Source organism: Belonocnema kinseyi, chromosome 2, assembly GCF_010883055.1.
Source record: "Belonocnema kinseyi isolate 2016_QV_RU_SX_M_011 chromosome 2, B_treatae_v1, whole genome shotgun sequence".
NCBI classification, from domain to species: Eukaryota; Metazoa; Arthropoda; class Insecta; order Hymenoptera; family Cynipidae; genus Belonocnema; species Belonocnema kinseyi.
The window spans coordinates 87,799,046-87,825,055 of NC_046658.1; the positions used below are offsets into that span (position 1 = coordinate 87,799,046).

A 26,010-nucleotide genomic window follows, 5' to 3' on the forward strand; every position below is an offset into this window, starting at 1 on the left:
AAAAAAAAACAACCATATTTATTGGTTTCATTAACTTGAGTATAAAAACAATTTTTTTTAACATTTTTAAGCTAAAGTCATACGTTCAGTAGATGAACTGTATGACGAAGTCTTTTATGGGCGGAATTTAAATATGAGATTTTTTTTTATATCTTCGGATCGCTTGGTTGGAGTTTTGCCAAACCTTCACTCAATTCCCAGAATTTCTTTCCTTTTGCGGCGTCCGAGACTCCTGATGACAACCAAGATTCCTGAAAAAATTGATAAAAGCTGTTATAGTAGTTAAGAGAATTATTTTTTTTCGTATAGAAAAAATTTCTAAAATCATTATTATTTTATATAATAATCAAATATTCACTATTTCCGTCAAATTGAGGCTACTACTTTTCGCTCCTATGTTTGACATCTTATAAAATTGTCAATTATTTTCAAGTTATTAATTTTGCAGGTTATATTACAATCAATCAATTTTAATAACTCAGTTTCAATATACTAATTTAAGAATTCTTCCATTTTTAAACGAAGTTACGAATTGCTTAACCTTTAACGATTCAAGTTTGAATTAATTAATTTAAAAAAATTTTTAATTAGAAAGCATAGAATTTTCATCGCTTTTAGAATAAGTAAACTTTAAAGTTTCACAATATCGACAAAATTTCAATTAGAATAGTAAAAGTGGCAGTGATTTCTTTTTACAAAAATTAAATTTTTCACAAAAATCACATTTTTTACTATTAAATCTATCCAATCACTTTGAATGTCATTTGATACCTATTATTAATATATTTATCATCTATCTAAATTTTTGAAAATTGAAACATTCTGTATTCAAATGTTTGGCAATCAGTATTTAATATAATAATTTTAGATGGGAATATTCTAAATTGTTTGGTTTTTATTTTAAACGTTCAAAACATTATGGTTTTAAAAATTTTTTCGTAATCGTAGAATATCACATCGAAATACTTGATAGTATCACGTTTCTGGATTTTTTATAACATTAAATATAAAAAAAATTTAATCCAATAATAACCACATTTTTATTCTTAGGATTAGAACATTTTTAAACAATAATTACTAATTTTAAATTTAATGGGTCAAACAATTTTTTTAAATACATTGGAGGATTTTGAACTAGAAACGTTCTAAATCTAACAATTCCAGATTGGATCCAATTTTAGAAGAATGAAAATATATAATTCGTCAGTCTAAATAACTTGTAATTAATCAATTTTGAATTAAACGCTTCCAGAAAAACATTAACAATGTTAAACTTAACTTTTCTTAAATAATTTAGAATTTAAAGGCTTAAAATTGTGCAATTTTAAATGTTTGAATCATAGCGATCTTGTTCTGTATTCGTTTTTTGTGTTTAATTTTCAATATAATATATTCAAATAATCCAAATTTTAGTTTAAGATTGTCAAAAATGAATTGTTCAAGATTGAGAAATATACAATTAAAAGATTTAATATTTAACAAAAATAGTTTCGTTTAAAATCTAAATTAATCAAAATAAATCTATCTCAAATTACAATGCATATGTCAGAATACTTTCTTTGATTTTAAATCTTATCTTTCAGAGTTCTGAATTTTTATGTTCAATAGAACGCTAGATTTTCAATGTTGCCTTTTCACGAGTATGCATTTGAAAATGAAAAACATTGTTTTAATTCAATTGAAATTATTATATTTTGAGAAATATAATTAACAATTGGAAAATTTTTAGTTTTAAAATGATTTAAATTTATTTATAATAACAATTTACACGAAAAAAGTCCGTTATTTTGACGATTTTCATTAAAAACTTCTGCAGTTTGAAGGATTTAGAATTAACATTTTTTCAACTTTTCGAGCTTTGAATTTGTGAATTTTTAGAATTGAAGAGTTTTTAATTTGGCAATTTAAATTTTGAAATAAGACAAGTTTTCAGTATTACAATTAAAATTTTAGTAATTTTGATGATTTATCATACATTCAAAATTTCTTCAATTTGGAAGATTTAGAAATGGAAAGTTGACTTTTGATCTTTAAAATAATACAAATTTAAGAATTTTTATTTGTGCGTATTTACATTTAATATTTTTTAGTAATTAAAACTGCTAATATAAAACTATGCAATTTTTATTTTTTTAAGTTAATAGTGCTTAGTTTTGATTTGAAATTTCTTCAATTTTGCAGATTTAGAATTGAAAATTTGACATTTTACCTTCAAAATGAAGAAAATTCAAGCATTTTTATAAATACATTTTTAAATCAAAGAGGTTTTAAATGTGAAGTTTTAAAAGTATAGAAATTTTAATTGTGTCTTTAAAATTCAAGAATTTTTAAGCAGGAAAATTTACTATAAAAAAATAAACAAGTATTAAGTTTTATAATGAAAAATGTTGTATTATGCATGTTTTACATTATGAACTTTTTCTGCTCGGATGATTTAGAATTAAGGTCTTGGCTTTTGGTTTCAAAAATGATTCAAATTTAAAGTTCTTTATTAATTAATTCACTGGGACAGTTTATAATTCTTAATTGTTTAACACATAAATAAATATAAATACATAAATATAGATGTGTAAAAACATAAAAAGAGGGTTGAGTTCAATCTGAAATTCTGAATAAAACTGAAAATTTTTTTCTAATAAAGTTTAAATATGGCACCCGCTCCCGGCATTTTTCGCTTAACGCATAGATTAGTTACATCTGTGTGACGTCATTCTTTGCGGGAAGATTCAAACTACCTAAATTGTGTAATTTAAAAAAAAATTTACAAACATGAATTTTAATGTATAAATATCTCTAAAGGGCTTTAATGTATTATTATCAAATAATAATTACGGAAAAAATAATTGGAACAGTCTTTCACGATTTTAGCCATTCCGTTTACGTTTTCCCTAAAATCTCATCCAGGCACAGAGCAATTCTTAGCCAATAATCTACCTTCTTTAGGGAATTGGCTAATTTCCAAAATAATTTTTTTTTTATATCTTTTATCCCGCTTGCTTCGGTTGTAATTTTATTTTTCTCTTTTTTTTGGGGCATTTATAGTTTGGAACAGCTATAGGACAATTAGCTGAATCAGCTGTCAAGTAGAAATCCCTGACAGCCGCGAAACCTGATGGGTCATAACATGGAGAATAGACACAAGGAGGCCAAAGTCCTGTACATCGACTTCACAAAAATGTGCAGGTTTTTTCGCAAAGTACACGCGTATGAACTTCCCGTGCGTGTCGCTAGTATGAAAATATGTACAAATATGGCCGTCCACGTGAAAAGAATAATATAACCTCAATTCATGTGCAATTAAATACTCTATAAAATATACTCTGTACATTAAATATATAATTTATGAAGTGAAAGTGCGATATCGAAATGGTAAGTACAATACTAAAAGACCTATGAAAATAATTTTTCATAAAAGAACGAGTTCAATCACGGAAATTATTTTCCTGTACATGTTATCCTTATTTACCTTTCTTAAGTTTCGTACAACTATCAAAAAATGTATGACCACATTTACACTTGCGCAGAAAGGTATGACTTTAAATTAATGATTATTTATTACATGGCCCAATAATTTCATAAATAATATTTGATACTTATTGATTTCAGGTTATATTATTGTATTGTTACAATTGTCTCGTGGGCGGCTATATTTGTACCACGTGATTTATACAAATCTTCATACTAGCGCCACGCACGGGAAGTTTAGGCGTGTGTACTTCGCGAAAAAATATGCTCATTTTTCGTTACATTACTTTGGTCTCCATGGGTAAAAATTTTGAAAAGTGACATGGCGTCTAAAGTGGTCTGATTGGTAATCAGTTATATATCTTCGTGACGTCACATCTTTTTGAATGTGACAAATATACGTAAACTAGATTTTTTTTCAAAGTATTAGAAATCTAAAAAAATTATTTTCTCCATAACGTTATTCGCTGCTTCAAGTGTCTAAAGATTTATTTTTCACATTTTATGCAACATCCACATTGTAAATAAATGTGAAATAGGATAAAAATATGTCCTAGCAGGTCCAGCGAATGAAACTGTTACTACGTGGTCGATCACTTTACGGTCACGCAATTTATGTAACCATTCCGTTCTTGCGATCTACTAGGGTTTTGCTAGTAAAATAATAATATTGCTTACATGACAGTCCAGGAAATATTTTCCAGAAACTCCAGCAACTTCGTCAGAAACAGCAAGATAGATTGAAGTTTGAGCGCCCTGTTCTGGTGACTTGAAAAATGACTTGATGATGATGCTTAGGCCCCAAGATAATGGAGCTGGCACACTTCTCCAAATGCCACTGTCGATCATTCCTGGATGAAGGCAATTTGCTGTCACATTCGTGCCTTCAAGACGACGTGCCAGTTCCAAAGTGAAAACAATGTTGGCGTATTTCGAAACGTAGTACAAGTAGGCTGGGAAAGTGTCTACTGGATTGGGGTTCTCCAAATTCAAGGTTGACAGTCTGTATAGTTCAGAAGCTACAACTACTATGCGGCTTGGAGCGGATTTTTTCAATAAATCTGAAAATAAAACAGAGAGAAATTAGGTTTCTTCCTGAACAATTTAAATTTATGTTAGTAACGCATATTATAACAAGGTCTTTACATGGTCTTTACTAACCGGGAAAAAACCGCAAATTAAAAAAAAACGGCAAATTAATCGGGATCTTCAATTAAAGTTCTGTAAGATGTGAATTTGGAAATGTTTCAAGAGCATAAAAACATAATCTTAAGATTTCTACGAAAATTAAAATTGATTTGTTATTTTTAAAAATTAATTTTAAGAGAATCTTTTAAAATATTTCAAAAAATTTTCAAAATTGTCAAAAAGGTCGCCGAAACATTTCAAGGCAATTTTTCTATTTATCAGAATATTTGTAAAATTTTCGGAAAAGTATCCATAATTTTAGAAGATATTTAGAAGGATTAGTCATTTATGCGAAGTGTTTTAAAAATTACAGACACAATTTGACTATTTTGGAAAAGACATTTAGGACATTTAAAAGTTTTGAAACGATTAGGAAAAAACAATTTAAAATATTCAAAAAATTTAAAACAAAATGTAAGTTTTTGAAGATTTCAAAAACAAAATTTTAAAACTTTTCAATAATTTTGAAAGATTTCAATGAAAAAATATTAAGATTTCTTAGAAAATTATCAATGATTGTATTTGTTAAAAATGTAATTATTAAAGACAATTTCAAAAAGTGTCCAAAGGTTTCTAAAAATATCAAAAAAATCTAGAAGATATTAAAGTAAACTTTTTATTTTGTAAGATTTAAAAAAATTTCAGGAATATTTCGGGTCAGTTTCAGAGATGTTTGATAATTCTTCCTTTCGTAAAAATTTCAACTTTACGGTAAAAAATGTAATTATTTAATTAAAAATTAAGTAGTTTGGTTAAGAATGCAACTATTTTGTTGAAAAATCGTCTTTCCTGGTTCAATTTTACTGTATTTTGTTTAAATTCATTTTCTTTTTGTTGAAAATTTTTTTTTTCTTTGGTTTGAAAATTAATTTTCCTAACTAAAAATTTAGATATTTCATTTTGGATTGAAACTGGATCTGTTTACGTTGAAAATTCATGTATTTTGTTGAAAAGTCGTATTTTTTGATAGAAAATGAATGCTTTTGGATGAAATTTCATCTTTGGCCAAAAGTTAAATTGAATTGTTAAACATCTTTTTTGTGTGTGGAAAATTTATATTTCGGAATTAAAAATTGAACTGTTTGATTAAAAATTCAATTATTTTGTTCAAAATGTGTATTTCTTTAGGTAAATTCAATTTATTGCGTTGAAAACTCATCTTTTTGTAGAAAATTGATCTATGTGTTTAAAAATTGAACTATTTGATATAAAATGAACTTTTTTGTAATAAATTAATATTTTCAGGTTCGAATTTTTTTAGAACATTCGTACTTTCTCTGAAATGTTAAAAAAAATTGCGGTTTAGGAGTTTCCAAATGTTTCTAGAGATTAAAAAGTAAGAATACAAAAATTAAAAAAATCGTAATAATTAAAGTTTAGCCAGTATTTTTACTCGAATTAATCAAAATACAGAAAATTATAGTTTTACACAAATATTATATTTATAAAAATTTGACCGCGAAACTGGATTAGATAGTATCTAAAATAAAGATTGACATTTATTTTATAGAAAACAGTAATACATCATTCGGATTTTAATCCACAAGAAAGTAAATCAAATTATTATAAATGATACAATTATAAGTGGCCTGGTTTCCGCAACGTGTCCTGGTTTGTCCCGCTTTACGGTATTCAACAAAGTCTCAATTTAAGACTCAATTATGGAATCCGTTTTAAATTAGACAGGTAGGTTCACTTCGAGTTATGGAATCTGGTGGCGACCAAATATATTCTTTTTTAGAGGAAATCAGACGAAACGTATTTTTTCTATTTGAAAAAAAAAGAATTCTGCGAAGTCAAGCATGTTTCAACGTTCAAGTTTACTTGTCAAAAAAACAACACCTATTCTTTCTCGAAACATCTTTTCCTTTTGACTTAATCAAGGTATTTGAATTTTCTTTCTAAATTCTGGTGAGTTTGATCGTACTCTCTCGAAAGCTTTAGATTTTTCATAAACCTTATCTTTTTGTATTTGGTGAGGTTACGTCATTTTTTTAAATTCTTCAAAAAAATACCTCTTGGTGTTTTATATATGTAAGCACATACTAAAAAAAATGGATAAAGTAAAAAAGTGGCTTTTTCTATTCAATCCTAATTTTTCGTCCTGGATGAATTTTGTAAACATGGAAAGTGGATCCTAAGGAAAACCACATTTTTTAATTTCATTAAATATTTTTTACATTTCTGATTATGTAAAGAGTTAAGACATTCAGTGAATTTTAGACAGACAAAGTCATTTTTGTGGCCATGAAAATTTGTTTATTTTTCTCGCAAACGACCATATGTATCCTGAAAGATTATTAGGTGTTTATTAATAGATTTTTTTTTAAATGACCAAACTATTTAATAGATTTTTTTCGAAATGTCTTTGCTGGTATGAAAAATACGAAAATTCATTTCTCGAAACAAAATTTTTCGTCCAGAAAACTAGTTTGCGCCGCATGAAACTTACAAGATTTTGTTGTTGTTCGAGTAACAAATTAATATACAAATTTGAGCAAATAATTTTGTTAATTTTACCGTGGATTTCGAAACAGCACAATTATCCTCATCAGAGACAGCAAAGAAAAACTTAAAAACGATGTCTTTAGAAAAACCAGCAAAGATTACATTTAACTCCAATTAAATATAATTGATCTACGTTCAGCGAATTTGCGATGTTATGCGTCTGAGACAATAATAAATGGTAAAAAAGTACAAGATGTAAAATGACATGCTCAACATCAGAAATGAAGAAGTATGAAGTATGACAATTTATATCTAGCACAACATTTTATAATTTACAATTAAATATCTCAATTAGGTCAAATGTTATAAAATTTAAACGAAAAGTTTCAATTTTTTTGTGAACGATTCTAAAATTGCAGCTGATTTCAATTTGGAATGGATACACTCAAAATACCATAGTTAATTGATGTAAATTTAGAAGGATAAATTTAAGCTTACATTATATATTATAAACCTAATCTTATTTTTGATTGGTTCCAATCAAGTTGTATAGAGTTCCTTTTCTCAAAAGTATTTTAACATAAAAAATAGTTATATTAAAAGAAAATGATACTGAAGAATGTAAGTAACTCACGTTTTAATGATCGATTTTTTAAATACAATATTAAGCTATGGCAAAAAAGTAAATAACTAATAAGTAACTAATATTTTTTAGATTCTTGATTATGCTTCTTGTATTAAATCTGGCCGGATTCAGTAAATATTTTATTATCGAACTCTGTATTGATTAAAATGTCAATTATAATTCATTCTTCTTTACTCACCAATTAAAAGATGTGTTAAGAGGAACGGCCCATAATGATTAGTGGCCATTGTGAGTTCGAGACCATCTTCTGAGACTTTCTTTGTGAAAGTTTCTGCAGTACCTGCATTGTGAACCAATACATCTAAACTTTTTTCTTCATTATTTATTTGCTTGGCAAATTCACGCACTGACTGCAATGACGATAGATCCAGTTTACGAACTACGATATTTTCATTGCCTGTTTCCTTTATTAGTTCATCTGCAACAAAAAAATAGAAGTTAATCGTGTTTGTATGATAATAATTTAATTATAAAATTTATTTACATTTATGAAAATGCTTTGCTATTGATTTTCAAGTTATTCATATTGCACTTTAGATTAAAATAAGTTAATTTTAAAAATCAGGATACTAAATTTTAAAATTAATAATTCTTAACCACTTTCTTGCAAGATTAACATTTCTAGTTGGAATTCATTAATGATTCACGTTTTAAACTAGAAAGCGTATCATTTCTAACGTTTTTTGGGATGATTGAACTCAAAAGGTTCACAATTTACAATATTTAAAGTTTTTTTAATTTTGAACAATGAAAATTACAGTGATTTTTCGTTCTTGACAGAATTTAAATATTTTAGTACTTGATATTATGTATAATATAATACTTATTATTAATATATCTATGATATTTAAACTTTTTCTTATTTCAATTTAAAATTGTAATTTGGATGCGCAATTCTAAACCAGGTTAATTTTATAAAGCCTTAAAATTACTTAATTTTTTAAGGCTTCCAATTTTACAATATTATTTTGTAGTTTCAAACTCAAATATTAAAAATTTCACGACTATTTCACAGTTAAAATTTTAAAATATGAAAAATTTCATATTAAAAATCTTGCTAATCAGTTATTAATTTTATGATTTTAAATTTGAATAATCCAAACTATTTGGTTTCAATTTTAAAGATACGAAATTTTCTGATTTTTCAAATTCTTCAAAATTTTATCACATCAAAATCAAAGACTCGATAGTTGCACAATTTTTGGTTTAAATGATTTTTAATTAAACGCATTTGAATTAATGTCTTTCGAATAAATTCAAAACAATGAATAATGAAGAGAATAATTTCTTAAATTACAACCTTAAGAAGTAGAAGATTTTAAAGCGAAGTATTCCAAATTGAAGGATTTTTCACTTGAAAATGTTAATAATTATTAAAAATTTAAAACCTAAATTATTGAATAAATTCAATTTTTTATGCTTAATGTAATTTCTTAAAATTGTCCGGTGTTTAGTCGAAGATTCACAAAAAGAAATCGATTAACATTGAAAAATATATTTTTTTTAAATTTCAAGACTGAATAATAATTCTGAATAAAGTGTCAAAAATTAAACTATTAAGTCATTTTTGAAATTTTGAATGGTTCAATTGTAGGTGTTCTGAGTTTATATGTTAAACGTTGAATTTTCAATTTTTACCTTTCATAAGTTTTAATTTTGAATATTTCTATTTTTTTAACAATGTTAATTTATTTAAAATAGTTGATATTCTAAAGGCATTAAGTATAAAAAAGATTTAATTTTACAATAATTTTTGGTAACTTATTTTTTTCAGTTTCAAATGAAATTCGAATTCGTTTAATTTTAAACGGTCTGTAGGAGAGATTTTAAAATTTTTAATGTTTTAAATTTAAAATAATTTTACTATTTATTTTGAACGCTTTTCCGAAAAAAATCAATTTGAAAGGGTTATAATTGAAAAATAATCCATTTTGAACAGTGAATTAATTTTTTTTATCTTAGAAAAATTTGTCTGTTGAATTCTAATGTTACATAATATTTTTTTTTATTCAATGACAATTTGAAATTCTAGAATTTTTGAAGGTTTGAATTTGAATTCTCCAAGTATTTGGGCATTGATTTGCATCAAGGGAAGTATTGAAAATGATAATGATAAGATTGCATGCAAAGCCTTAGAACGATATAAAATGAGTACTTGAATTCCCTAAATTCATAATTATGTAAGAATGAATAAAAAATCACGAATAAAAGAACAAAAAATTGCATCGGCCGGGAATCGAACCCGGGCCGCCCGCGTGGCAGGCGAGCATTCTACCACTGAACCACCGATGCTTGTTGTTGTGAGTCATATTATTGAAATCAGGTGGGATTGAATTATTAAATTTAAATATTGTTAAAATATTAAAGTCTTCCAAAATGATTTCAAAAGTATGAAATAATGAGATATCAAATTTTTAATGTATTATCTTAAAATTTTCCGATTTTCAGTAGCAGATTTGAAAGAAAAAACCTAATTCGCTAAAAATTGAAAAATATTTAATCCCAAATTGTAAGAATTAGTAATAGTTCTAAAGGAAAATTTAAAAATTAAGCCATTTAAAGTTGTTTCAACTATTTAATTTTACTTAGTATAACTAAAATTTTCAAGGAGTAGACCTATTTTTCATTCTGAATATTTCCTATTGAAAATTTTATATTTTTTAAATACTTTTTTTCGAATAATTCAATTTTAAAAGTTTATACTTTAAAAAATTCCCATATTTAACAATGAAAATGACGATGAATTTATTTTTTTATTTTAGACATTTTTATTTCATTTATTTTAAGGTTTAACTAGAATATGTTTAATATAATGACAATTTAAAATTATAGATTTTCAGAAAATTCGACTTTGGAACATTTAATTCTAAATAGTCAAATTTTAATCGCTTCGTATTGAAAATGATTTGAATTTAATAGTTTTCAATGTTAAATTATTCAATTTCCATATTCTGTAATGCAAAATAAAATTGATCTATTTTGATTGCTTTGAATTACTTTGTAATGAAAATTTCCAATTTTCGAAATTGCAATCCAAATTTTGTTTCATTTAAAAATTTTGTTTAAAATTTCATTTTTAAATTGTGTAATATAAAGCCCTTTTATTAATTATAATAATCAAACATAAAAACCTATATTTCTTTAAAAATTGCAAATACTTCCTTTAAATACAAATTATTAATTATAACTATGCCTACAAAAATTTCGAAACACTTAATATTTGAAAATTTATTAAATAATTGTTTTCAAATTTTTCATAATTTTAATGTTAGGAAATAAAAATTCAGAAATGTGAACTTGCGTTTCGTACGTGGGTTCACTACTAGTCAGCAAAATAATTTTCTTTCGTTTTTATATCGTAATTATTAAGAATATTTTTTTCAGTTTATGCTTTTGTAAAATATCTACAAATGTATGAAGTTCAATCACTTCATCAAATCAATTAATCTTGTGACGATTAGTCTAATTATATGAAAATTAAGCATTGACAAATATAGATTGATTGTCTGAATTACAAAATTCTAGTTGAAAAACAATAGGCGCTTCAAAATCTTTATGAAATACTGAATTCATTTACACAACATTAAACGGAGATATATAGGAAGCCGGTTTCATACGGTTGGAACTTTCCTCGCGTTGAATGACATGCTATTCGTAGCACTTATTTAGCTGGAAAGGTAGTGGACCGGATCTGGAATTTACTTTTCCTAACAGATTACATTTTTTAGAAACGCTTATCATTTAATTCTTCTGAATGTTATTGAATAGATTTTTTGAATTTCATTCTGTAGAACATATTATTTAAATTAATAAAGAACGTAAAAATTTGTCTAAAAATGCAATTTCACTATTGAATTCGCGGTAAAAATTCAAGACAATAATCCCTTTGAGATTTTTTTGTTAAATCGAAATTAAGGAAGGAATTAATCTTCAAATGCTTTAAGGCCAGTAAGGGAGTATTAGGTTCTGTTGGTTTTAGCTCAAATATAAATTTTCCTTCGAAAGTAACAAATATTATAAAAAGAATCTTAAATTTTTCAACTTTTAATTTTTTGGGTCACACTAATGAAGATACAATAAAGGAAAATAGATATTTAGAGTAAATTTTATAAGCCATTAGCTCAAAGGCCAAATAAATAAATACTTGTTTGCAGTGGTCAACAGCGGAAATTCTGTTCTTCTTTAATGAAAATGCTTAAGTTTGGTATAAGAATGATTTTTACAAGGGATAATGTTTAAATTATAACAATTACTATTTTCAGGAACAATCTCATCAACCAATGATAATTGTTCTTGTTTACTTTATTATTGAAGAGGGGAAAGCTAAACGGTGCTACGTCCAATCAACCTAATTTTACTGGAGAAGAAAATAAACTTTCTAAAAGAACAGTTTACAATCGATTAAGTAATTTTTTTATTGGCCTATGGATCAATGTAATAACAATTATGTGAGATAATAAATCTTACTACATTGTGAATGTAATAAACAAATGGAACTGGCTAAAGACTTAGTACCGATTAGCTTTCCCTGGTTTTATAAATAAAAATAGTAGATATTTGTTTTACAAACAAGTGACACTATGTGAGAGAAACAAGAAAATTTGTTGTAATAAGTCCTTTTTCTAATTTTTGATAATAATCTTCGGATTGAATCAAATAAATTTGGAATTTGAATCAAATAAATTATTATAGAATGACATATTTTTTATTGTTTATAACAAATATTATATGAAAAAAAATATTAGGCGCCGTCATTAAAAAAAATTGTTCTACCAAATCAGGTTACAAAGAGGTGAATAATAATTAACGTGGAATTGATCTTTTAGCAACTTTAAATTGTTATTGTTAACGACAAATATCATAACTAATTCAGAAATTTTCTATTGCTGACACACTTTACTTACACACTTTACACTCACCATTTTACAAAATGTTTTAGTAAAATCAAAGAAATTTTTTTGTACAGGAAAAATGAGTAACTTTTTAATTTTTGTGTATTTTTGGTCGAGTGTAAAAATATAAAGTTATTGAAATATTATCTATCAGTTCTATTTTCGACACAATTCAGTAGAAAATCAGTTTTCAGAGGGATAGCACCTTAGTTTTGAATTTGTTGATAATATTTGTTGTAAATAATAATTGAAAACTACTGAAATCACTTAGATCTCTACCACATGATTTAGTAGGATACAGATTTTTTTGCTAAGAGAATATTCGGTCTTTCAATTTGTTTATAATAGTTAATGTTAGCAATATAAAGTATTTAATTTTTAAATTTTCATTTGGAATAACTTTCAAACCAATTTTAAATTAGCTTCAATGGAAAATAAACACAAAATTATGAAAAAGAAAAATAATAATTGTTTTATGAAGTTTTTTATAAAAATAGTAATTGTTAATATATGGTCATTTTAGCTGGAAAAATATTATTATCATAGAAAATTCAAGCATTTTCAGTTAAGAAAACAGTTTTTTTTGCAATTAACCACTGTGAAGAAGTATTTGTTTATATAATTGTTATAACACATTGGTTGAATTTTAAGCGAAATATTAATGTTCTTTGAGTTTAATATTTCTTCAGGAATGAGAACCAATATTGTTGAGATGGACAGTTTTTACGCTGTATTTGTTTAAGTAACAAGTTCCGAAGCAAGAAATAAAAAAATCCATCCCAATGACATTCTGAATAATTTAAACGTAAGTCTTTCTAAAAAAAAGACATTAAAATCGGTTAAGAATTTCAACCTGAAGTGGAATGAAAACAGTAAATTTCCGATTCGACCCACTTTGGGCCGTTGAGATTCATAGTGAAAACTATGTAGTTTCTTTGACTGTTCGATAATGAAACTGGTTTTGATTCAGAAGTTTAGAAATTTCTACAGGTATTTTGAAATTGTAAGGTTTCGTTGTGGCTATTTTTAAATAAATGTCGAAACGAATAGCTAGTTTTTTTCATTACCGTTTTCACAGACAAAATTGATATTTAATTAATAAATCAAATTTATATATCATTAAAATTAATGTATTACACAGATTAAATCAATATCAAGCTAAAATCACTTTCGGGGTAAGCATAATTAAACAGGAGTAATTTTTACAGAAAATTGTTTTTAAGCTGGTATACAGCTGAATGTTTCAGAAACAAAAATGACTTTTTTGAAATACGCTTTAGTTTTGTCGATTTAATTTTTCAGCATTTTTCCTTTTTAACTATAATTTTTTTCCATATCGAAAAAATTTATTTATTTAAAAATTAAATAAACATATCGGAAAGTTTGAATTAAATTCGAATAAAAATTCCTAACATGCAATATTAATTCTTTCCTCAATAACATTTTCTGTTTTAGCTAGTTGAAACTTTCCTGAGAGAAAGCACATAAAAGAAAGCTAATATGTTCCTGAATATTCATCAGGTTGTTGACTTTTGAGCTATAGTTGGTCATTCGTGAAACAAATTGAGCGGATTAAGAAGGTTTCATATGTATATATAAATGAAAAATAAAAAACCTTTTATTTTATTGGCATTCTGCACGTTTCTGCAGGCCATGATAACCCGAGCTCCTCGTTTAGCGAAATCTCTTGCTGTCTCTTTCCCAATTCCAGAGGTACAGCCAGTAATTATGGCAGTTTTTCCATTCATCTTACTTTTGCTTTTGCATACTCCTAGACTGAGGTATACATATAATCTCAAAGCAAGGAGGAGAAAAATTGCAGAGCCCAGAACTACTGCTACAAGCAGGATGAACAAGGCTGTCCAGGATACCCAGCTTAACATCATTGTCTGAAATTAAAAATTGACAATTAAAAAGTAATAGTTTTATTATTTTCGATAAAATTACGATTTTTATCTAATAGTTTGAACCAAAATGGTCATAATCTTTAGATGTGAAAACAAATTTTTTAAGCTCCTCTGGGATGCGAACCCACGTCTACAAGATTGCCGGTCTCGTTTTCTAACTAAGCTATGCAGAGGAACGAGATTAATATTTTTTTTTATAAACTATCATTACACAGACAAAAACCTATTTTACTACACTTGCCGACAACACACCATCAAAAATCAATTGAAAGGAAGCTTAAAATTATTCAGTAGGCATGTCGCACGGCGGAGGAAAAAAATACCATTTTGGATAAAAATCGCTCGACAGTATACAATTTTCAACGGATTTGGATGTTTTTATCTTTTGAGACTTTCAAGTTCTTTAGGACAGGTTATAAATACATATAATAGTTAACTAACAATAATTTATATTGGGTTAGGGAAAGATAAATAATTGTTTATATTGTTAAAAACAAACTAATGAACAAAAGTCATTTTTTCGTGATTCGGAATAATTGCCTATTTTAAATCTATAGTTTTTGCATAAGATATTGCAGCTATTAATCTGCACTTACATTAAGTTGAGCATAGCTGCTATTTGGTAATTATTTAAACAATTTTTATCGACAAATGTACATTATGACTATTTTTTCAAAAAAAATGTTATCTTATTTTTTGGAATCAACTAGGAATGTCTTGCTAAAGACTCCTTGCTGTCATTTTTCATACTGACAGATACTGTTAATTATATGAACAATTTTTATAAACAGTTGCACATTTTGACCATTTTTTCATGAATAGGATTAATCTTTTTGCGGTGTTAACGCGAAATATTTTGTGAAAGACTGCTTACTGTCATGTTCTTTAAATTGATAGAAGCAGCGCCGGATTTACCAAGGGGCACGATGGGGCTAGTGCCCCAGGCCCCAGGGGGCCGAGAGGCCCCTGACCTCAAAAAATTAATCAAGTTTACAGCGAAATTGGGATTTTTTTTGCCCTTAAAAGGGCCCCTTCAAGGTTTAGCCCCAGGCCCCGAAAAATGTTAATCCGGCGCTGGATAGAAGCTATGAAATCTTTAAACGTTTGATAAGGCTATTTATCATAAAATATTCAAAAATTTGGATTTATTTATATAAATTTATTTTGCATAATTACGAATCTTCTGCAATTTGAAAAATATAACAGCAATGAGTCTTCGACAAGCCGTTTCGTGTCAGTTACGCAAAAAAATTTATCCTATTCATTAAAAAATAGTGAAAATGTTTATTTAATTTAAAAATGATTTATATAAGAAAAAGCTTTTATCACTATTTTTAATATAACAACAAGAAGTCTTTAGCAAAATATTTTGAGGTAATATCCTAAAAAAATTAAGGGTATTCATAAAGAAATAGTCATAATATAGATTTGTTTGATAAAATTGTTTATTTAAATTACAGTTCCTGAAAAAATGCTTAAAATGTGAATTTGTTTATAAAAATTATTTAAATAATAAGTAAACAGCAGCTGTTCTTGCCTTATTGTAAGGTCACATTAATATCTGTCATATTTCATACAAAAAATATGGCTTTAAAATAACGAATCATTGCTATTAAGTTGATTTATGATCTGTTTTAATAAATTTCAAAGTCCTAAAAGAAATGGTATAACTGATAAGTTAGACAAACAGCAGTTTAAACGTTGTTCTTAAATGATATTTTTTTGTTCAGTTAATTAATTACATAAGAATGATCTTTGAAATTCAGAACGATTGTTTGTAGCTTTACAGGGTGGCCGGAAAATCTAATTTTTAAAATGTCTTGAGTTTTCCATTACTATTAATATTTAAGGATCACCATATTAATCTTATAACATTTTTAACATGGAAGATTTTATAAACGGAATAAAACAATTTCAGATTAAAATTTTTTTGGTTCTGAGTTATTTATTTATTTTAATTACAAAACATAACTTTTCTACCATAAAAGATGAATTTTTCATATAAAAGGACAAATTTTCAACAAAACAGTTAAAATTTCATAAAAAACAGACTTATTGACCACGAAATAATTAAATTTTTAACGAAATAGTTGAATTTTTAATCAAATACTTGAATTTTATACATGAAAAGATTAATTTTTAAGCAAATAGTTTAGAAGACGATATATTTTTGACGTCTGGGAAAACTTTTGGCTTATTAAACTAAGATTCCAAATCCGCAGAAAACGAGAGCAAATTATTTTAAACAAACTTACAGACAAATAGAAGAACTTTTCACCAAATAGTTGAAATTTAACCTATACAAAGATGAATTCTTAACATAAAATGTAATAGTTCATATTTCAACCAAAAAAAGATGAAATTTCGGCGATGAATTAAAAAACCAAAAACACAAATTCCTAACCAAGAAGATTAAATTTCTACAAAAAAGACGAATTTTCCAGAAAATAAATTAATTTTCAAACTCATAGTTGGTATTAAAACTGAATTTTTAATAAAAAAGTTAATTTTGAACATAGCAATTTTATTTTTAACCAAAGAAAGTGGAAATTGCAAACTACAAAGATTAGCTTTTTACTAAAAAGGACGAATTTTCAACTAAATAAGAACCAAAGACCTGCACACAAATAAAAATAAAGATCTCCACCAAAAAATAAATCTTTAACAAAGTAGATAAAGTTTTACCCAAATAGTTAAATTCTCAACCAAAATAATTGAATTTTTAACCCGGAAAGATGCATTTATAATAAAACAGTTGAAGATTCAAAGAAATAATAAAATAAATAACTAAAAATATAATTTTCAGAAGGAAGAAAACGCAAAAAATTGAAATATAAGGAAGACAAATAACTGGAGAGAATTTTATATTAGGGTGGCAAAACTTCATTTTCAAAATTCCCTAATTTTTAAATTTTCCTGACTATTAAGTTTCAAATAACAGAATGTTAATTTTTAACATTATTACAATAGATTATTTTAAATGTGGGATAAAACATTTCAAATTAAAATTTTAAAATGTCGCATTTCATTCGGAATAATCTTTCAATCATTTTTTTGTCCGTTATTCATTTATCATCTTTTTTCTTATTCATTAATACTCACAGTATCATGACTTAATGACCTACGTGTAATTGTGCACTAATGATCGAAGCTAGATTTTCTTTAATATCATATTAGAAAAATTCACTTTACAATAAGTTGGTTAAATCAAATAAATTTTGTTCTGTTTAAGGAAATTTTTATTTCGAACCAATATAAAATTATATTAAAAATTCAGGAATTAATTAATAAAATTAATCAGAAAAATTAAATCTTAAATCAGACAAATAACGTGGGGAGTTACCTTAAAAATAAGCTCATAAATTTTTTTGTAGTTATTTTCAAAGTCATTATAATTATTATAAAACCTGCTATGATTATTAGACCTGTTTTTATTTTGTTTTTACGAAGTGCCTCGCAGACCTGAAATTCTGGATGAGTAGCCAAATATTTTTCATAAACTTGGCTGGTCGTCCCAAATTGTTTAAACTATTGCATCCCCTTTTCCAACTCGCCAAACTTTTCGGGAAGAATAGACACAGCCTTTTTTAACTCGCCATAATAAAATATTTCCTTTGATATAAAAAATAAGAAGCCAAAAATTTCAGTTTAGATATTTATTTTGAAAATTTGAAGAAATTTGCACTCAGAAAGGAGTTTTTAAAATAATAAAAAAGTAATCAAAATGCTTCCGGAATTTTGAAACTATATCGAAGATTCGAAGAGGCAAGATACTCAGATTATATTGTACGCTAATTAAGCTTTTTTTCCTTAATATTATATGATGTCGTTGAAATAAAAATTTGTTTAAGAAGTATTATTTTAAAGCTTGTTCCAATTTATTAATAAAACGTGATAAAAATACCAGCGGTATCACTTCTATTTATCATCACATATACCAATCACTATCGTCATCACTTTTAAAAACCGTGCTAGAAAATTACAACAATTTAAAATCTTAAAATATGGTGAATATAGCACATTTTAAATATATGCTGAATTATTTTTAGATCTGTAAAAAACAAAAAATACAATGTTCGAGTACTTTTAGAATAAAAATCGGCTCGGAAATATGAACTTTTGAACTTTGGGTACACTACCAGCGAAAATTGCCTGTACACCTATTTTTTTTTATAATATCTTTATTCTAACAATATTAATATTTACCGTTTACAAAAATACATTGAAAAAAAACCGCAAAATCGACATTTAAAAAACCTAAAAATTTCGATCTCAGTTTTCAGATAATTTTTCAATCTGTTGATAAATTATTATGATATTTAAAATAAGAGTTCCCTAGATTATACGCTAGGTGCAAAAGGTATCAAAATGTCAAAAAAGATCGTACTTATCAAATGACATAAAAAATTCAAAACAATAATAATTACCTTTTTATTATAAAAATATTTTTGAAATTTGAACCATGTTGCATGCAGGAAGGAATTTTAAAAATATTAATAAAGTAATCATAATGATTCCAGAATTTCTACATTAGATTAAAGATTCGAAAATACAAGATTCCCAGGATATAGTGTACGCTTATTAAATTATTGTTCTTATTGTTATATGCATTATGTTTTGAAATTAAAATTAAAAAATATTTTTTTTTAACTGATTACAATTAATTGGAAAAACACGATAAAAATGCCAGGAACAACATGTTTCAAATATGCACGAAATTATTTCTGCTAACGTAAAAAATTGAACAATTAAATATTATGGTTTAGTGTAAAAAAATGAGCAAAAAATGAACATTTTATTGTTATCATTTGCGTTTTGTACTATATGCGTTTTTAATTTTTATTAAAATTAGTATATTAATTTTCAAAATGTTTTTGCTTGTTTTTTTATTGGAAGAGAAAAAATCATTAGAGAAGTAGGAAGTTTTTATCAATGGAGAACTCTTTTATTAGAATTAATCTTCTACTGACTCAAATGCTTTAACTTTACAACCAGTTTTTCATTTCCCTAATGAACATTTTTATGATAATAACGACATCCATATTTTTTTCATTAAAGAAAAAACATTTGTTTCCATACTTACTTCAAAGTGTAATTTTTTTTGTAATCTCGGTACCAAGGCAAACCGGTTTTAATTCACGAAGGAAGTGGAAGTATGAGAAATAAGTATACAACAAATTGTTGGATTGTTCTATGTATAATTTTGTATGCGAGGCCACTCAGATTAAATATAGTTCTATTCACGTCAAGGATCACATAAAATATTTTGATTTTTAATTCAAGTGAATGAGAATCAATTTTTAGGGTTGATAATATAAATGGAGATAAGATTGAATAAAAAATAATTAAACGTCCAAAAATAAACTTTTTAAAACCTAAAATTAAAGTCATTTGACTTACATACGTGAAAATGGTATAAAATAAATTAGCGATTTATAAAAGTAACTACGTTAGTATTAGATCTAAAGGTAGGAAAATGTTTTTTAGAATCAATAAAAATAGTTTTTAATCAAAAATAGTTATTTTCTATCGAGTTTATTCGAATTAGGAAATTTTTTACTTATTAAAGTATTTAATAATAGCATACTTTTGCAATTGTAAGAAAAAATTGTCTAGTTACACAATCAGTGTTTTGTAACAAAAGTCAATTATACTTTAAACGATTTATAAAATCGACAAAAACAGATCAATTATCAATTTTTTAAAATCTTTGCGGAGGTTTCTAAGCATAATTAAAAAAAATGTAGGTTAAATTGTGTATTTAACAGCTTAGAACTTTAGTTTTTGCTTTCTCTTTAAGAAAAAGTTACAATTCTTATTACATGCTAATGACCAAGGCCTCATTTTATTCTTTTAAGGATTCTATACAATTCTATTTGGGTGGATTTTATTTTAAAAAATTATTTAAAAAACATACAGTTATTACAGTAATTAAATGAAATGAGGCCTTCATCATTATGATTAAATAACAAGACTGTAACTTTTCTCTAAAGAAAAAACAAGAACCACAACTTTAAATAACTACTGTTAAATGAATAATTTTAGCCCGAATTATTTTTTTTCTAAAGAACGATTATATGGAACATTTAAAAGATTGGTGAATTTTGATATTGTTTGTTTGCTCGAATTTGTTTGATAATGTAATGTAAAGCATATCCTTAAGTAAAACTTTGTACTAGTGTGATGAATTTAATTCAATGTAAATGTAATTACGTTTTTAAATGATTAAAAATATTAAAATTTGAGTCCAAAGTTCGTAATATAATAATTAAATCACAAATAAAAAAGTGAAGAGTAAATTATATACTGCTAAAAGATTGAAAAGAGATTATTTTGATTGAGTATTAATTTTAAGCAGAAATGATATATTTCTATAAGGAAAGTGATTTTAAAAAATATTTAATTTTGGTCAGCATACAGAACTAATGATTATTTGATTAAAAAAGAAACCTACTAAAAATTGATCTTATATTAATTTACGAATGAACCTTCTTTAAACATTTTTTATCAGAAACATCTGTATGATGTAAATTAATTTTGAAAATATGATTATAAAATTTTGTGGATAAACTCTCTGATGGTAAAATTGATACAAAATAGCACAAAAAACCAAAACCATTTTTTTCTGGAATCTACAAATGAGTGCAATAAATTACAACAAAAATTACAGAAAAGTTCAATTCACACGTTTTGTACCTTAAGAGTTTTTTTTCGACCTTGGATAACAAATATTCAGAATATTACAATAAGATGATTTTAAATTAAGATGTAAACGTGATAGCTGTAAGAAAGAAAGCTTCTATGTTTTAACTTTAAGCAAATCATAGATTATTAAAAGCAATAATGGACAATCGTTATGAAACAAAAAAATCCTTAAGTTTGAAGTTTTTTTTAAACGTATAGTAATTAATTGGACTCCTTATATGTAATTTACAATTATGTCATTGCAATGTTGTCAGTCTTTGATACCCTAGATCGAAAAAAACTTTTTAGCTGCATATAAAAATTGAACAATAATTGAAATTAAAAGATTCATATTCTTAAAAAGATCAAACTTTTTTATTTAAAGTTATAAAAACTTAACTGCAAATTAAAAAACTCAAAGTGGAATACTTTTGAATGTTAAAACTTTTAAAATTAAAGCTTCGTCCTTTTCAATTGAAAACTTTGTCATTAAAAGCCGTGAAACTGCAAAATTTTTAAATTTTAACTTTTATGCATTGTACAAATCAAAGATGAAAAATATGGATCCACGCTTTCATTTTCAATGCTATAAATTAAAGAATGAATAAAAAAGTTATAATTAAGGCAATAATAATTATAATAAAGGTATAATTTAAAAAATTATACCCTTTTAATTAATTTTAAGCTAGAAATATTAATTTATACATCAAAATTGGTTTTGAAATATTTTAAAATAATCTCAAAAATAAAAAATAAAACAATTCAAAATTTTCCAGGAAACTAATGAAAACTTTTGTTATTACCTTGGAACTCGAAAGTTACCTGCATTTTTTTTAAATCTTGCAAGATTTAAAAAATTTTTTCAAATCTTTCAGATTCTTTTTTGAAGATTTTCAAAATCTTTTCAAATCATCTTCTTAAATTAATTTTTAACAAAAAAGTCATTTTAGTTTGTCTAGGAATTTTGATGACAAATATTATTCTGTTAAAACATTTCAAGATTCTTGAAAGGCTTTTAAATTTTTTGTTTGAAATCTTGAAAAATCTACAGTTTGTTTTAAAGGTTTTGAAATCTTTTTGAAATTTTTTAATTATTTCGGAATCTTTTAAAATTTCTTAATATATCCTTAATTTCCTAGATTTTATTTCAAATTTATAAATGCTTAGTTGATATTTATGAATAACATTATGTTTTAAAGTCATTTTAAATATTCTCCGAACATGAATACTTCAAAAAAGAAAAAGCATTTTAAGTTTCTCAGCAATCCTAAGAAACTTTTTTTTATTTTCTTTAAACTAATATGGAACTGAAGTTAGGTTCGTTTCTAGCCATTTTTATAATTATAATTTAATAAAATCCATCGCTTTTATTTATTTATTGTAATATTATTTCATATTCCTATATTATATATAATTTTATATTTAGATATTCTTATTTTAATATTTAATGAGCCTCGGTGGCTCAGTTGGTTAGACGCTCAGACTTCATCTCAGAGGTCCAGGGTTCGATCCCTGAACCGGTACCTCTGGAAATGATTGTATTTTATTTATTAGTATTATTATTAACGTCGATTCAAAAGTTTTGTTTCAAAAATGTATTTTTTCTTTGTTTAAGTTTGTATATTTCTACAATAAACTACCAATATCTACAACAAATTTTAAGTACAGTTTCCATATATTAAAGCTTTGGTGAAATCTTGTATTTTTTGTTTGTAACGTTTTATAATTTTTTACAATAATTGACGTAAAACTAAAAGAGTATTTATGACGCCAAACACCCAAGTTAAAAAAAAGTATACAAGAAATAATTAAATATTAAATACAAGAAATAATTATTTATCTGTATTTTATTTTTTTTTTGAACATCTTTTTACCAAAACGTACATGTTTCAACCAAAAAATTCAGCCGTAGAAATGTTGTAATTCATTTAAAAAATGTATCCCACATGGAAGACGAGGAAAGAGGATTTTTCTAACAAAAATGTATCTGAAAAGTCGAATGCTCTACAAAACAGTAATTGAATTTTTAACAAAATAATTAAATTCTCACAAAAAATTTATTTTGCAACCAACAGAGATGAAATTTCAACTAAATAATTGAATTTTCCACATCAGCATTTATTTTGAACCAAAAACTTTCATTTACAACCAAATAGTTGAATTTCCAAGCCAAAAAGATGAATGTTCAAAAAACCAATTGAATTTTGTAACCAAAAAGATGAGATTTAAAAAAAAATGAATTTTCAAGAATATAATAAAATCCTCAACAAACAAAAGTTGAATGTTAACCAACAGAGTTTAATTTTCAACTAAATAATTAAATTTTGGTAAACAAGAAAATTTATTTTCAACAAAACAGTTGAATTTATAATCAAACAGTTGAATTATAAAGCAAAAGATACGAATTTTCTCAAAAATAATTGAAATTTCAACTTACAAAGATGAAATTTAAACCAACTTTGTCTGATTTTAAATCAAAATATGCAGATTAAACTTCAACCAACAACAGTTTCATTTTCAACCAAATGTTAAATTTTTAAGCCAAACAAACGAATGTTCCAGAATTCAATTGAATTTTCAATAAAAGCTTTTATTTCCATCCGAAAAAGTTAAACTTTCTACAAAAAATAATATTTTTTTCGAAAAACAGGAATGTTCACCAAAAAAATTTAATTTTCGCACCAAAAAGATCAAATGATATAAAATAATAATTGATTTTTAACAATATAATTGAATTGTCAACCGAAAATTAATTTTCAACCAGCAAAGATAAATTTTCCACTAAATAATTGAATCTCCAACCATAAGAAAATTAATTTTCAATCAAAAACTTGCATTTACAGCCAAATACTTGAATTTTCAAGCAAAGGATATGAATCGTCACATAAATATTTGAATTTTCAACCTAAAAAGATGAAATTTTAATCAACTGGTGCGATTTTATATCAAAATCTTTAGATTAAACTTCAAACGACAACAGTTTAATTTTGATCGAAATTATTTGAATTGATATTTAATTAATTATTTGGATTAATATTTAATAAACTATTGAAATAAATTTATTTACAGAAGTGAATTTTTCAGCTTGAGATAGAAAAAGATGAAAAATGACTTACGTTGAGTATGAAGAAAGTCGTAGTTGCTGAATTGGATGCCACTTCTTGTCGAGCGGCCGGTTCACGACTGGACTTGGCGGTACCAACTTACCATCTTGTCAAGCAACAGGTATTTATTCCCCTCCACAGTTCGTGAGAAGTTCACGAACTGCATTCTCGTAACCTTGACGTTGAACCGGTAGATTTCTACGCTGAGTTGGGCGACTTACGTACGTGAGTGACCCGGAAAGAAATTTTTGTTCAAAGTTCAAAAATTAAAAATCCCAGAGTGAACAACCTCAGATGAATATTATTAAAGAAAGCTAATATGAGTGCATACATAGTCTTTATTGAATTTCAAAAGTTGTGGATATTGGTTTAGATTACTTTTGAATTTAAAATAGATTTTTTGAAAGGATTCCACACAAAATGTATTGAAACGACCTGTCGGTGGAATTGGCTCCTTATGAGCTCATGTTAACCTAATGTAAAACATTAGGTTAATAATTCTTCAATTTTTATCCATTAAACAGATAATTCTAAATCTATTTGAATATTCTCTGATTATTAAAATTTTAAAATCAAAATCATTAAAGTAATTAAATTATTATCATATATATTATTATTATATACCTATATTAATTATGTACTTTATTCTCTCGGGGGCCAAATATTTTGCTTTTTAAAGGAAATGAGGCGATACGTATTTTTCCGATTTGCAAAAAAAAAATGTTTCTAAGAGGTTATGCATATTTAAATGTTGTGCTTTGTTTTTCAAAAACCCCCATTTTATTCTGTAAACCTCTATAACTCTTGACGTAATTAAGATATTTTGTTGTTGTTCTAATACTGTTGACCGCAGTAGTTTTTCTGAAAAAAAAGAAAAATTAATTTTCGCAAAAAACCCAACCTAAATTTTTTCCCAATTTTATTTTAAATTTGTACATTGATAATGAAGATATCTGGGAAGTTTGATACTCCATAAATAACATTTTAGGGAGAAAAAAATCTCCCGGCCTCAAAAATGTTTTAGCCCGCATGATTGTTGATAATATGCCTTTCTTCTATCAGTAGGAACTTTTCACAAATATTTGTAAAAATAAAAAAGGTAGTTTTTTTCCAGAAAATATTTTATTTCATATTTTCAAAATTTGGCGAAAAAAATAAATATGAATTTCTGGAAACCTACAGTTTTTATTCTTCCAAATACTTTTGAAATTTTTCTTACAAATAGGAAAAATATGTATCACCTTATTTCTGATCAAAAACAACATACTTCGTTCCCGAGAGATTCTGTGACTTCACGTGTAGAACCCTATCTGATTTGAAATGGATACGGTCTATTAAAATTTATCTTAAGTATAGTTAATAATATTGTTAATAAAGTGATTAAATTCTTATTATTAAAATGATTTAATCATTAAAAAATATTTAAAATGAACTTCCAATGTTTATTTAAACTTTAACTCTTTTAGTCTTCAAATGATTAAAATTCCTATTTATTGATCGCAGGCTCCTCTTTTCCCGTTTTTCTTATTTTTCTTAAAATGCTGATTAAATTAATAAAATTCAACTCGTTTTGGGTAAAAGTTAATTATTTTTGGTTGAAAATTCATCTTTTTAGTTAAAAATGTTTTCTTTCTTGATTGAAAAATCAGTCTTGCTTCAAAATTCTACTGTTTTAT

At 25.6% G+C, this 26,010-nt stretch overlaps 2 protein-coding genes and 1 non-coding gene across 4 annotated transcripts in view; all 3 read right to left on the bottom strand.

Moving 5' to 3' along the window:
• LOC117167078 (retinol dehydrogenase 14) lies at positions 1-24,478 on the bottom strand. The gene is made up of 5 exons (XM_033351695.1): positions 24,347-24,478; positions 14,255-14,528; positions 7,926-8,165; positions 4,144-4,526; positions 1-251 (listed from the first exon to the last, which is right to left on the bottom strand). Exons 2-5 carry the CDS (start codon positions 14,523-14,525, stop codon positions 147-149), a joined length of 999 nt encoding a protein of 332 aa, XP_033207586.1. The 5' UTR covers positions 14,526-14,528; positions 24,347-24,478; the 3' UTR covers positions 1-146.
• Positions 9,969-10,039, bottom strand: Trnag-gcc. The gene has a single exon. It is a non-coding gene; the product is annotated as a tRNA-Gly (tRNA).
• LOC117167079 (retinol dehydrogenase 14-like) overlaps positions 24,465-26,010 on the bottom strand; it is an 18,501-nt gene continuing 16,955 nt past the window's right edge. The window contains exon 9 of one of the 2 annotated variants that reach the window (XM_033351697.1): positions 24,465-24,550. Coding sequence is in view for 1 of the 2 variants with exons in the window: in XM_033351698.1 (XP_033207589.1) it covers positions 25,169-25,195 (27 nt within the window). In the remaining variant the exon portion in view is untranslated. Of the gene's footprint in view, positions 24,551-24,580; positions 25,196-26,010 lie in introns of those variants that run through there. The other variant, XM_033351698.1, reaches the window with a different exon arrangement.

What these genes read in the sequence shown, in the direction of transcription:
- LOC117167078 (XM_033351695.1), bottom strand. Translation starts at nt 14,525, where the DNA reads ATGATGTTAAGCTGGGTATCCTGGACAGCCTTGTTCATCCTGCTTGTA. An exon ending in GAATGCCAATAAAATAAAAG is followed by an intron (nt 8,166 to 14,254) that starts GTTTTTTATTTT and finishes TTTTTGTTGCAG; the next exon opens with ATGAACTAATAAAGGAAACA. An exon ending in CTTAACACATCTTTTAATTG is followed by an intron (nt 4,527 to 7,925) that starts GTGAGTAAAGAA and finishes TTTTATTTTCAG; the next exon opens with ATTTATTGAAAAAATCCGCT.